This window comes from Lycorma delicatula, chromosome 7, assembly GCF_047948215.1.
Source record: "Lycorma delicatula isolate Av1 chromosome 7, ASM4794821v1, whole genome shotgun sequence".
Classification (NCBI taxonomy): Eukaryota; Metazoa; Arthropoda; class Insecta; order Hemiptera; family Fulgoridae; genus Lycorma; species Lycorma delicatula.
The window spans coordinates 82,038,026-82,052,334 of record NC_134461.1 but is presented as its reverse complement, the minus strand read 5'-3'; the positions used below and the strand labels follow the sequence as shown (position 1 = coordinate 82,052,334).

The 14,309-nt window shown below is 30.5% G+C and overlaps 1 protein-coding gene across 1 annotated transcript in view; it reads right to left on the bottom strand.

Annotated features, from left to right (window-relative positions):
• LOC142328010 (golgin subfamily A member 5-like) overlaps nucleotides 1–14,225 on the bottom strand; it is a 28,079-nt gene extending 13,854 nt beyond the window's left edge. The window contains exons 1-5 of the mRNA XM_075371446.1: nucleotides 14,078–14,225; nucleotides 13,514–13,672; nucleotides 9,520–9,751; nucleotides 5,051–5,264; nucleotides 312–447 (exon numbers count right to left, since the gene is read on the bottom strand). Coding sequence (XP_075227561.1) covers nucleotides 312–447; nucleotides 5,051–5,264; nucleotides 9,520–9,751; nucleotides 13,514–13,668 — 737 coding nt within the window. The 5' untranslated portion in view covers nucleotides 13,669–13,672; nucleotides 14,078–14,225. The remainder of the gene's footprint in view (nucleotides 1–311; nucleotides 448–5,050; nucleotides 5,265–9,519; nucleotides 9,752–13,513; nucleotides 13,673–14,077) is intronic.
• Between the last annotated feature and the right edge of the window lie 84 nt (nucleotides 14,226–14,309).

Here is a 14,309-nt window from a genome sequence, read left to right as displayed (position 1 = left end):
GGATACATATTGATAGTAAATACAGAAAAACTGTATTGTTTAGGTACTAATAAAAATAGATATATGCATACAGATGAAAAAGATTATAGAACATGTATAGATATGATTAAGATATCGTAAGACTGAGGACTTAGCAGATGGACGAGAAGTGAATACAAAAATTGAAAGTTGATACACTCATATATAAGGATCGTATAGGATATTATATATAAGGAAGGTATCAGATTTTAAACAATTAATTGTAACAGGTTCCTCAAATAAAATAAAAGAATCAGAAGTTTAATTTTTTAAATAAGTTAACATAACTTTACCTTTCATTTTCAGATTGTAAATTCCGAAGTCGTTCATCATCTGATGCCAGTTGTAATCGGACACCTTGTAAATCAGCTTGCAACCTTGATATCCTACTTTGGGATTCTTGTAAGTCTTGTTTTAATTTTTCACTCTCTTAAAAATAACAAATAATTAAAAGTTCATTAAACTCCCAACATCTGAGCAAACAATTTAAATAATTTACAAAATAAAAAGGATCAGAATAAAATGCACTTAAAAAATATATAAATAAATACACATTCCATGTATTTATATATTTTTTTTCAATCAATAGAATTGAATAATACAGGCATCTTTTCCTCTCATTTTTGCGGATGCTAAGGACATACACTTTAAATAATATCTTTAATATAATAATTAAATAAATAAATAAATTAAATAATATCTCTGGTGCTATTATTCTATCTGCTGAAGAAGGAGAGTTGCTATTTTTAGAATGCATACTTCCTCTCAACAATTCAGGAAGAAAATAGTTGACCCATATCTTATCAGATACAAAATTTAAAAAAATTTCATTCATTACCAAGGGATATGAGTTATCACAATGAATTTCAAACATTTATCACCTCAAGATGTTGAAGATGTAATCAAGACTATTAAATGTTTATCCAGGTAGTCTTACAGAAGAAGGTAAGAAAACCATCTTGCACACACTTTTTTACAGTAAGTTCATGTCCAGAAGTTCCTTAATACTCCCAACACTAAATCTTTAATTTTGTAACAGTTGTGTATTGGTTATTCACTGCATACAACTTGAAATATTTAACAATTTCACACATTGTCAAGGGGAGGGAGGGGTAACAAATTTTTAGTTGCCAAGCATGAGATTCCAAATTCATAAAATATATATGAGTTTTCTATGAGAATAATGTATCATTTATAAAAGAAAATTCACAAAATAGATATACTTTGTACACAATTGTACCATTTTTGCTAGGATTGCCAATGTTCCAGATTAATGGGATTTGTCAATGGTTTAATTAATAATTTTAATAAAGTAATTCCAGTTTTTTTTTTGCTTTTTTAAATTATTAGTAATACCTAAAGTGTATTATAAATGTTAATATTTATTTTGCAGAATTTTTCAGTTTTGAGTAATATACCATGAAATAATTGCGACCCAGAGGATTATCTATTATGTGAGTAATGGGGATGAGAGAATAATAAAAGCTCATATGATCACATGTGTCTCAAGATTAGAATACAAGATCAATGAGGATCTTCACTCTCCACTTCCATTTTTTGTTTATTGCAATAAAATGGTTTTTTATCCTGGTATTCTTCTATAAAAAATTTGATAATTACTAACCCAAGGTAAAGAAGTATTTTATTTTTATGCATCCTAATTTCACAATAACACTTTAGAAAAAATAATATTTTGAGTTGTATATACTTCTACCCTCCTCTATGAATCATGAGACCTTGCCGTTGGTGAGGGGGCTTGAGTACTCAGTGATACAGAGTAGTTGGACCGAAGGTGCAACCATATCGGAGAGGTATCTATTGAGAGCCAGACTAAGGAATGATTCCTGAAAGAGAGCAGCAGCTCTTTCAGTAGTTGTTAGGGGCGTGAGTCACAATGACTTAAACGGTCATATCAACATCACTCAGTCCTCTGAGTACTGCGCAGCTGAAAGCAATGGAAAACTACAGCTGCTTTTTTTCCAAGAAAATGTGGCTCTGCATTTTCATATAGCAATGATGGAGCCAAAATATTCCGGAGGTAAACTAGTCCCCCGTTCGGATCTCCGGGTGGGGACTACTAAGGAGGGGGTCACCAGAAAATTAAAAAATAACATTCTACGACTCGGAGCGTGGAATGTTAGAAGTTTAAAAAAGGTTGGTAGGCTGGAAAATTTAAAAAGAGAAATGGATAGGATAAATGTGGATGTAGTAGGAATTAGTGAGGTTCGGTGGGAAGAGGAAGGCGACTTTTGGTCAGGTGATTTTAGAATAATAAACTCAGCTTCAAATAATGGGCAGGCAGGAGTAGGTTTCATAATGAACAAGAAGATAGGGAAGAGAGTAGAATATTTCAAAACGCATAGCAATAGAATCATTGCAATAAGGATAAAATCAAAACCTAAACCGACAACGATTGTTAACGTCTATATGCCTACAAGTGCCCATGATGATGATGATGAGGTAGATTGTGTATACGAAAAGATTGATGAAGCAATTAAACACGTAAAAGGAGATGAAAATTTAATAATAGTTGGAGATTGGAATGCAAGCATTGGAAAGGGCAAGGAAGGAAATATAGTAGGTGAATACGGGCTGGGCAAAAGGAATGAAAGAGGGGACCGACTTATAGAGTTTTGCACGAAGTATAATTTAGTAATTGCCAACACCCAATTTAAAAATCATAATAGAAGAATATACACTTAGAAAAAGCCAGGCGATACTGCAAGGTATCAGATAGATTATATCATGGTTAATCAAAGATTTAGGAATCAACTCGTTGACTGCAAAACTTACCCTGGAGCAGACATTGATAGTGACCATAATTTGGTGATAATGAAATATAAATTGGGATTTAAAAACCTGAAGAAAAGTTGTCAGATGAATCTGTGGAATTTAGAGAAGTTTGAGGAAGAGGAGGAGGTAAAGAAGATTTTTGAGGAGGACATCGCAAGAGGTCTGAGTAAAAAAGATAAGGTAGAAAATGTAGAAGAAGAATGGGAGAATGTTAAAAAGGAAATTATTAAATCAGCAGAAGCGAACTTAGGCAGAACAAAGAGAACTGGTAGAAAATCTTGGGTTTCAGAAGATATATTGCAGCTGATGGATGAACACAGAAAATATAAGAATGCTAGTGATGAAGAAAGTAAAAGGAACTACAGACAATTAAGAAATTCTATAAACTAGCGAAAGAAGAGTGGATTAAAGAAAAGTGTTCAGAAGTGGAAAGAGAAATGAACATTGGTAAAATAGACAGAGCATACAGGAAAGTTAAGGAAAATTTTGGGGTACATAAATTAAAATCTAATAATGTGTTAAACAAAGATGGTACACCAATATGTAATACGAAAGGTAAAGTCGATAGATGGGTGGAATATATTGAAGAGTTGTACGGAGGAAATGAATTAGAAAATGGTGTTATAGAGGAAGAAGAGGAAGTTGAAATGGGAGAAACAATACTGAGATCTGAATTTAAGAGGGCATTAAAAGATTTAAATGGCAGAAAGGCTCCTGGAATATACGGAATACCTGTAGAATTACTGCGCAGTGCAGGTGAGAAAGTGATTGATAGATTATACAAGCTGGTGTGTAATATTTATGAAAAAGGGGAAGTTCCGTCAGACTTTAAAAAAAGTGTTATAGTCATGATATCAAAGAAAGCAGGGGCAGATAAATAGGATGAATACAAAACAATTAGTTTAACTAGTCATGCATCAAAAATCTTAACTAGAATTCTATACAGAAGAATTGAGAGGAGAGTGGAAGAAGTGTTAGGAGAAGACCAATTTGGTTTCAGGAAAAGTATAGGGACAAGGGAAGCAATTTTAGGCCTCAGATTAATAGTAGAAGAAAGATTAAAGAAAAACAAACCAACATACTTGGCATTTATAGACCTAGAAAAGGCATTCGATAACGTGGACTGGAATAAAATGTTCAGCATTTAAAAAAAATTAGGGTTCAAATATAGAGATAGAAGAACAATTGCTAACATGTACAGGAACCAAACAGCAACAGTAATATCGAAGAACATAAGAAAGAAGCCGTAATAAGAAAGGGAGTCCGACAAGGATGTTCCCTATCCCCGTTACTTTTTAATCTTTACATAGAACTAGCAGTTAATGATGTTAAAGAACAATTTAGATTCGGAGTAACAGTACAAGTGAAAAGATAAAGATGCTACGATTTGCTGATGATATAGTAATTCTAGCCGAGAGTAAAAAGGATTTAGAAGAAACAATGAATGGTATAGATGAAGTCCTACGCAAGAACTATCGCATGAAAATAAACAAATACAAAACAAAAGTAATGAAATGTATTAGAAATAACAAAGATAGACCACTGAATGTGAAAATAGGAGGAGAAAAGATTATGGAGGTAGAAGAATTTTATTATTTGGGAAGTACTAAAGATGGACGAAGCAGGAGCGATATAAAATGCCGAATAGCACAAGCGAAACGAGCCTTCAGTCAGAAATATAATTTGTTAACATAAAAATTAATTTAAATGTCACGAAAAAATTTTTGAAAGTATATGTTTGCCGCTTTATATGGAAGTGAAATTTCCATATAAAGCGACACTCCAAAAGATTGAAGAAAAGATTAGAAGCTTTTGAAATGTGGTACTACAGGAGAATGTTAAAAATCAGATGGGTGGATAAAGTGACAAATGAAGAGGTATTGCAGCAAATAGATGAAGAGAAGCATTTGGAAAAATATAGTTAAAAGAAGAGACAGTCTTATAGGCCACATACTAAGGCATCCTGGAATAGTCCCTTTAATATTGGAAGGACAGGTAGAAGGAAAAAATTGTGTAGGCAGGCCACGTTTGGAATATGTAAAACAAATTGTTAGGGATGTAGGATGTAGGGGGTATACTGAAATGAAACGACTAGCACTAGATAGGGAATCTTGGAGAGCTGCATCAAATCAGTCAAATAACTGAAGACAAAAAAAAAAAATACTTCTACATGACATAAATAAATCATCAGGTCAGCCAATAGAGAGAATATGTTATAATTAAAAGGTAAACAATTTACCTTTCTCAGCCGCCTTTGTACGATGTAATAACAATGACATTTCATTATTCACTGTCCTAACTTCATTTTTAAGCATTTGATTTTCTTTATCTAAAAGTGCAAAATCTTGATTATTTGAATCAATATTATCTACATTTTTACTACTTTCAGTGTTACTAATATCCTTATCTTTTATACACCCATTGTAATTAATATCATTTTCTTTAACAGAAACCTGAAAAAATAAAAGTAACATGATTTAATATACAAAAAATTAATTACAGTATTAAATTATTAAGCAAGACATTATCTTAAAGGATAAGGCAACTGATTGATTAAGATAATCCTTTGATCAATATAAAATTGAACTTTCTTGAAAATGGTGAGAAAGTATGACCACGAGAATGACTGTATATATACAATTTTTAAGCATTGGACTGTAGTAATAAAACTTGGACATTATCAATAACGAAAACCTTAAAAAATACTACTAAAACAACAACTGATAACAGTGTAAAGCAGCGGTTCCCAACAAGTATCTTACTTAATACCTTGGGTGTCACAAAATTTTAGAATTTAAAAATACATTTTGTGCCATTTAGAAGATTTTTACATGTAATTTATACTTACCATGAAACCTGTAATACGATAAAATTTATTTTGAGACAGACTGTTCCAGCCAATAAAAGCAAAAATGTTGAGTTTAGTTTTTCTTCTTACCAATAATTTTAAGTGATTGTGAACATCAGCAACAGTGCTTAAATTTTTTTGTGGTAATAAACTGAGTGTTCATTGTTATCATGTTGAGGGATTTATTCCTCAGTGTAGAGATTTTTCAAATCTGAGAGAAAGTTTTGAAAATCAGCTTAAAAAAATATGTAAAAAATTCTTAAAACACCACTCTCAAATTAAACGCACTAAATGGTAAGAAATAATTTTAGGACGATATCTCAGAATGGATTTGACAACAAACTTTGATGGTGATATGTAAGATTATGTGAAAATCATAGCTTCAAATTAAAAATTTGATGTTTTTGCCAATTTTTTCATATACGTGATGAATGGCCTAAAGAGTGCGGAGTCAAAGTACAAATCTTTGCTCCCCACTCTTAGATCACTGTCACACATATGAAAAGTTTGGAAAAAACATTAAATTTTTTATTTTTCACGTAATCTTACACATCACCATTAAAGCTTGTTGTTAAATCCATTCTGAGATACCATGCTAAAATTATTTTTTACCTTTTAGTGAATTTAATTTAAGTGTGTTGTTTCAAAAATTATTTTACATATTTTTTATTTTCTACTTTTTAGTCTTAAGTTTATACTTTACAGCTGTACTAGCATACAGGTTTGAGTTTTCATATCTCCAATTTCCAATACCTCAGACAAGAGTATAGGTAGCTTTAAAAGGTCATATATCTTAAAATATTACTGTATATACTAATATACACTTCAAACATCACAAATCTTAGGTCTCTAGTCTCACATATTAAAGTCACCCATGCATTCATACACTAAACCAGCTAGTAATGTCACTCAATACACCAAAGGAAATTCTGGATTTCCAAACTCCAGCCATAATTTAACAAAAGTTGTGGGCAATTTTTTTTCCCACTGTTATTGTGGTCACGTATTCAAGTTCTGTCAGCAGCAAAATAATTTTTTGAACCTTTACGATGTTTTTTTTTTTCAATTTTAAGGTGATCTTGTTCTCAGTTTGTAATCTACATGGGGTAAATCTGCACTTCTCACTTATGATTGAAGAGAAGTAACAACTTTTATTTGCTAGCTCATAAGCATCATGAATCATCAGACATAAATATGAATATAATGGTTATATGAAATTTAATTTTTTCCCTCTGCCACAGAAGAAATACTTTCGTTCAATTTCATCAATTGAAACGACAACATCACAAACATGGATAATTCTTTCACTAAGAAATTATGCATGTAAACAAGATTGCATAAATTCAAGGGACTTTTTTTCACTAATTAACATATCTTAGCGACTTGAAAATGTTGATAAACAGAAGTGCTTCAAAATTAGACTGAAAGGTTCTGTACCATGAATATCACATATATAGTCCATTTCACATATATAGTTCAAGAGTGGTAAAAAGAAAGAATGCCTGAAAATGCATTACAAACATCAGTAATAAAATACTTCCTTACCTCGCCCATTTCAAATTTAAAATAGGTATTTCTTCTTTTGGTATATCTAGTGAGATCAGCATACAAAATACCACTACCTAACAATGAAAAAATGGATTGTAAAACTTGCCATGTGATTTTACAATGAAAAAAAAATTTCTTGATACCTCAATACAGTAATTTTTAGGATTTATGGGGCGATGACAATATCCCACAATCACAAATGTTTTGTTTTAAACCCAGAAGTCATTAAAGTTTTGCTGTGTTTGCAACGTCATACTTGTGTGAATCAGTATTTTCAACAATGAGAATAGTGAAATCTAAACAGTGGAATAATTGGTACATCTTGAAGATTTGTGTGTGTTGACCTGTCAACCATAAGGCCATTTGTTGACAGACTTGTGAAACACACAAAGTGCAGACTTCACATTATTGGGGGGGGGGGGGCACCATCTTGTTGAAACCAAATTTCATGTCCTTGAAAGTCATTCAGTTTCGGTCACAGAAATTCATTCAACATGTTTACGTATCGATGAAATGTTAGTTACTCTGCAATTTAACTCCTCAAAAAAATATGAGCCAATTATGCCGAACTTTGAAACTGCACACCACATTGTAACATATTGGCTGCGAAGTGGTTTTTTTCAAGAATTTGCCGTGGATTATGCAAAGCCCAATAACAGTAATTTTGTTTACTCACAAATCCTGACAGATGAAAATGTGCCTCGTCACTTAAAAGAATAATGGCATCCTGGTGGATATTTTCAAGGATGACCTCGCAAGCTGCTTTGTGAGACGCCCAATCATTTGCATTAAGTTGCTGCACTAACATCATCTTATACGGATGGAATTTCAGGTCGGCATGAAGAATTCGTTGTACACTTTGATCAGAAATGGCTAGCGCAGCAGCATATCTCGCTGCTGAATGTTGTGGAGACCGCGTAACAGCTAACCTTACAACGTTAATGTTTTCAGGCGTTCTCACAGTCCGTTTTCGTACTGTTGGTTTCATTTTTAAAGCAGACGATATGTTCCTAAAATTCTTCACTGACAAAAATATCGTATTCCTACTAGGAACAGATGCGTGTTGATTTAAATTGAAATGTCTGCAAAATAAATGATGTTACAATAACAGTCATTATTTTTAAAATAGGCTTCAATCACAAACGCTCGTTGTTCACCCGACCATGACATACTGGCTACTGAAATAGCATGAATAGACCTGTCAATGTACAACACTCCCGTCTTCTCATTGACAGTGGTGCCAACATAACAACTACTACAAAATCGTCAGATTTATATGCCGGACCCTGTATGTTGTTGGTCAAAAAAGATTGGTAACCACTGCCATTAGGTGCTTAAATTGAAAAGTAACAGACAAAAATTAAGTGGAAAGTAGAAAAAGTTAATATTCTTCTCAAGGATATATATATATATTGTAAAATTTTATTAAAATAAATTATAATTCTGTGAAAGTCAATTTAAAAATGTTCAAAACCAATCATCATAAGATTCCTTAGGTGGGTCTTAAACCAAATAATTTAGCACTCATCCATGCCACATTCTTTTGGCCACTCTTGGGAAAAAAACTACAGAGATTTTTTGATAAATCATATTGTCCTTTGTTGGTTTGTTTACGCATCTACTGATAATTAAAACTGAGCCAATCAGAATGAGAATCTTTTACTACTTTATTAATGAAATTTTAAGAATGGCTTCAAGAATAATTTATTTAGATAACTCCATTATTGTGTGAGCAGTAAAGAATACATGACAACATATCATTACTTATTTATTTTTTTATCAATAATCTGCCTATCTGACTAAGCAAAAAAATTGCACACAGCTTTCACAAAAACATTTTTGAAATGTTAAATGGGGAGTTTCCCATCTTGCAGAGTATAATTTTTTTAATATTCATGCTATGGGTGATTTCAAAGGAAAAATACTGTTCAAATAAAATTTGAAACAATATTTAAGATAATTTTTGAAATTTTAACTTAGGGTTCCCAAACACCTAATTCCATTTCCTAATTTCCATTAACTGGAAAGGGTATATAATTTGGGTAATAAATATGACCTGGTAGTTGAAGGAAATGATATTCTATCAAAATATAATTGGAAAAGCAAGAGGATCATACAATTATAGATTACAAAAAGGAAGAATTGAAAAAGAACAGAGGTGGAAAATGATTTTATGTAGAAATATAGGAGAGAGGAGTTAAGCAAAGGTCTATGATTGTAGTCTAACAAATTGAATCTGGTAAAGGGTGATGATGATTTTAGATACAATGAGAGGGATGAAATACAGTATCAATGCTACAGTACTAAATTACCTCATTATCATTAACAATAACTGTTGAATTTGAATTATTTAAAAACTCAATCAGCTGTTCTTCATTATCTTGTAATTTTTGGAGTTTATTATTACTATTACTTTTAACCATACTTTGTTGATGACTTGGTGATGATTTTAATGGTTGAGAAAATGATGTATTTATTACAACAGATGATAACACTGATTGACTGTTAGTATTTTGCTGTTGTTTACTGGACATGCATGGATCTCTGAAATCATTAACATAAATCGAAATTAGTAAATTGTCATCATATTTATATAAATATTTAGTCATAATCATAAATTTTATATAAATATAAAATTATAATCATTGAGAATCATTAAAATATTTTAAAAAACTTACTCATTAAAGTCATATATTAAATAGCATGGTTGAACTAATAAATAAAAAATATTATATGATTTGGGGTTACAAAACAGGCACCTTTTCTTCACAACGTTTAAAAATACAGTCAAATCCTCTAACTCAAAAATTTCTACAACTTGCAATTTATTCGAATTCCCGGCCATATTGTATTACGTTATATGAAAATATAATTTCTTTAACTTGAAAAAAATCCTATAAGTCGAAGTTAAAAATATGATAAGTTTAATACAAAAAATAAAAAAAACTCAAGTTTAACATTAGGCCTATAATATTGATCTTATTTTCAGTTCAGAAATATGAAACAAGCATGATTCACTTCTGTTACTATGTGATAACAAAAAAGGAAGAATCAACATATACTAAGAGGGAAGCGAAATCTTATACATCAGGCATCAGTATTCACTGGAACTCGTTTTTTGTACAAAGTCTCGGACAATGTGTCTTTGTAACTGTTTCAGCTCATATGTGTAGTCTTTGTATGTCTGTTTGGGTTTGTTTGCCACTGTAAACAAGGGTGTTCTTATTCTGCTTTAGAGAGATTTAAAAACAGCTGTAATTAAAATTTACCTATCAGTGGACCTATTTACCGGAAAAAGCCGAGTATATTGCAAGACAATTCAATTGAACAGATTTCAAAGCTAGTGTGGGTTGGCTTAATAAGTTTAGATAGGAATGAAATAATTTTTAAAAATGTTTTTGGTGAAAGTGCTAGTGTAAATGAAGAAATTTGTAATACATGGACAAACAGTACGCTAAAAGAAATTATGAGCACAAACAACAAATTGGACATTTTTAATGCTGACAAAACTGGCTCTTTTATAAAACTTTAACTTTTAAAGGTGATAAATGCCATGGTAGGAAACAAAGTAAAGACCGTGTCACAGTTCTTTTAGGTGCAAACATGTTGGGGTCAGAACAGTTGAAACCTCTCTTAATTGGTAAATCGAAAAATCCATGTTGTTTTGCTAATGTTAAATCTTTGCCTATACAGTACGAAGCCAATAGAAAGGTGTGGTTTACTAGCGAAATCTTTGAAAAATGGTTATTCAAATTGGATCATTATCATTCGAAAAATAGAAAGATTGTTATTCTATTTATTAAGAACTACCCGACAGATCCAAAATCGTTTCCTCAGGAATTTTTATCGATAAAATGCATTTTTTCCACCAAATGTTACCTCTTAACTCCAACCAGTGGATGAGGGCATTACACAAAATTTTAAGCAAATGTACAGGAAAAGGATTATAATGAAAACATTACCAGAAATTACATCTTCTTCATTGTCTATGGAAAACTAAGAAATCTTGAATGGATGTGACTAAGCTAACAATTTTTAATTGTTTTAAAAAAGCTGGATTTAAAACCCCAAAACAACTTGTTATTTTGTCAGAATGTGAACAAACTAGCAGTGAAAACCTTTGTACTAGCAACAATAATGGTGATGATGATAATGAATGGCAGTCAGTTACCAATATTTTGCAAGTATCCAGCAACGTAACTTTTTGGGATTATGTTTCTATACATGAAGATTTGGTAGTAGCCGAATATCCTGTTAATTCTGTTTGACGTTGAGTCAAAAGATGATGTAACAGAATCGGATTTTTCCGTGGTGGCAGATATAGAAAAGTGGTTGACTACATTGCATCAGAATAAACGTCAGACAACTATCAAAAATTTTTTTAATTGATTTTAATTCAATTCAGTTTTTTTTTATGAAAGAGTCAATTATTCTACACTTTTTATTTTATTTTTTATAATTTTAATACTGTTTAATTTTATCTGAAAAACTTTTAAAACACAAAATCCTTGAATTTAAAACTAAACCGCGTTTTACATGCAACAATGATATGTTTTACTGGTACTTAAGTATTAACGCCACTGCAGCTACAGCTTTAGGTTATGTCGACTTAGTGTACTGACAAATCGTACGTATATCAAAATAACCTAACTAAATATAACCTATGCTCGCTAACTTCAGTACTTATGTATTAAAGCCACCGCAGCTACAGCTTTATTTATAAGCAAAGTAGTCAATCGGATTTCGGTGAATTAACGTTAACTGGATTTCGGTGCTATAACATCAAGGTTATATTATTAATAATTTGTATATATTATGCATATTTAATGTTAATTATAAGAGGTTAACGAGCGAAGCGAGCGTAGGTTATATTTAGTTAGGTTATTTTGATATACATACGATTTGTCAGTACACAAAGTCAACATAACCTAAAGCTGTAGCTGCAGTGGGGTTAATACATAAGTACAGTTTTACTATTCATATAAGTTGTGTAGCCTTTTGTATTTTTCATTCAACAATGATTTTTGTACAATAAATAGATTATCAGTGAGAAAAAATGTGATTAATGTAGTATTTTTGTGTGCATTTATTAGCCTACATTTTGTTTAGTGTCTTCTTCAATAATGAATACTCTTCAAGTAAGTTAAGTTTAACTTAATAAATACATACTAAACAGTAGCACTTGCTGTATACTGTATTTATAATGCTGAATCTTGTCATGTAATAATATTGCTGATATAATAAGACTATATGGAAAAAATGCAATATTTTCTTAAATAGTGCACATTATATGTGACTGAATTTACAGTTTGTAGTAATTTTGTACATGTATGTTTCTCTAATTCAAATTTTTTTTTATTCCTCTGAATATTTGAGTTATAGGAATTCCACTGTACACTTTTTGTACATTCTATAAATAAATTTTTAAATAAATAAGTTTCCATTTCTTATATAAGTTAAATCTCTAAATTTAACATGGTTAATGAACATCCTTTTTTTAAACTCAACCTTACCCTATGTCTAAGTTATTTTTTATGGCTCAAATATGTTTCGTGAGCAACTCAGATGCTGCTTCCTCTATACATAAAAAGTATTCAATATTACAGGATGAATTAACCTATAATAAATGGTTTGCATTCCTATAAAAAAAATAACAGAAATAAATAAAAAATCTTCTTTATGAAATATAATCATTTTTTTTCTAATTAAATTTTTTTTACAATATATAGTTAATATGGCTTCCCACTGAAGATTATCATGCAGTACTGTACCAAGAAACTTAGTTGAAATAGCTTTTTGTAGGAATTTATTGTAAAAAGATATATAACCTATTAATCAGTGCAATTCTTACTGCTTTTTCTTCTAATACACTAGGTATTTGTAGCAGAACTGCTTTATCAGGTCAATATAAATTGATTTTTTTTTTAAGTAGAAGAATCATGACATCACTTTATATATTACTATACTCATTTGATAAAACAGTACACTATTAGAATCAGTTTGTGAAAAGAAAAAATTAAAAGTAAGTGTCTTACTGCTAATGTCACTGTATGCAAGTCCTATCCCTGCAAGGTTATTTTCAAAATTTGATTCAGTTGTTACATGCAACTTACATGAACTGTATGAGAACACGCATAAGGTGCAGTCATTGTAGTATAATTTGAAGATTCTTGGTATGTTTTGCAAGATCATGTATTATGTTATTTTGTTTACAGTTCTGAAAACAACAGTATTTTTTTCCTAAAAATGGTAACAGAATATTTTACCAGAAAAATATTTTTCATACACATAAGAACTTAACCTCACCTTAAATCTGATCCTTGTGTCATAACTTCTGTTAAATTTTCATCTGTTATAACTTTTTTATGCAATTTTTCTTTTTTTAGGGCTAATGCCGCATTCTGATCTATTTTATTTAGTAACTCTTCTGCTTTACCTGTTATACCTGACAGCCAAGCCATTTCACTGTAAATTAATAAATGAAAAAAAATTATATTATTATTATAATATTTATAAAATATCATGAATTACATTCTTTACAATAATTTAATAACATTTTATAAAAAAAGCAAAGAAGTTTATTAAACCTACCCAATCAGATTACAAAAAAAAACACACACACACTAATCAGTTTATAAAAAATAATACAATGCTTTTTAAGATTTTTCATAAATTATTTAAATTACGTAAACAAAATTGTAGTTCACGTATTCATGCATAACATAATACATTTTATACTTAATATTTTAGTATATCAAAACATAAATTCCTACACTAAATTATGCCAATAAAAATATATAACATTTCTTAAAAACATATGCAAACACTTAAAGCAGAAGATTTTTAAGTTAAAATAACAGGTTTACTCACACTAAAAGACGTACAGTATAATATTTACATGAATGAAGCGTATTAAAGAAAGCATCCGTATCTACGTCACTGTCAAAATTCCTAGTAATACCAATTTAATTTAACTAAATTTCCCTAAAAATTAATTCCAAACATTCCTTAGGAAATTAATGTTCGGTATTTTGAATAGTTTTCTTCAAACATTGTAGTTGGTCAGTAACTATAAATAAATTTTAACAGTCCTACTACCAAT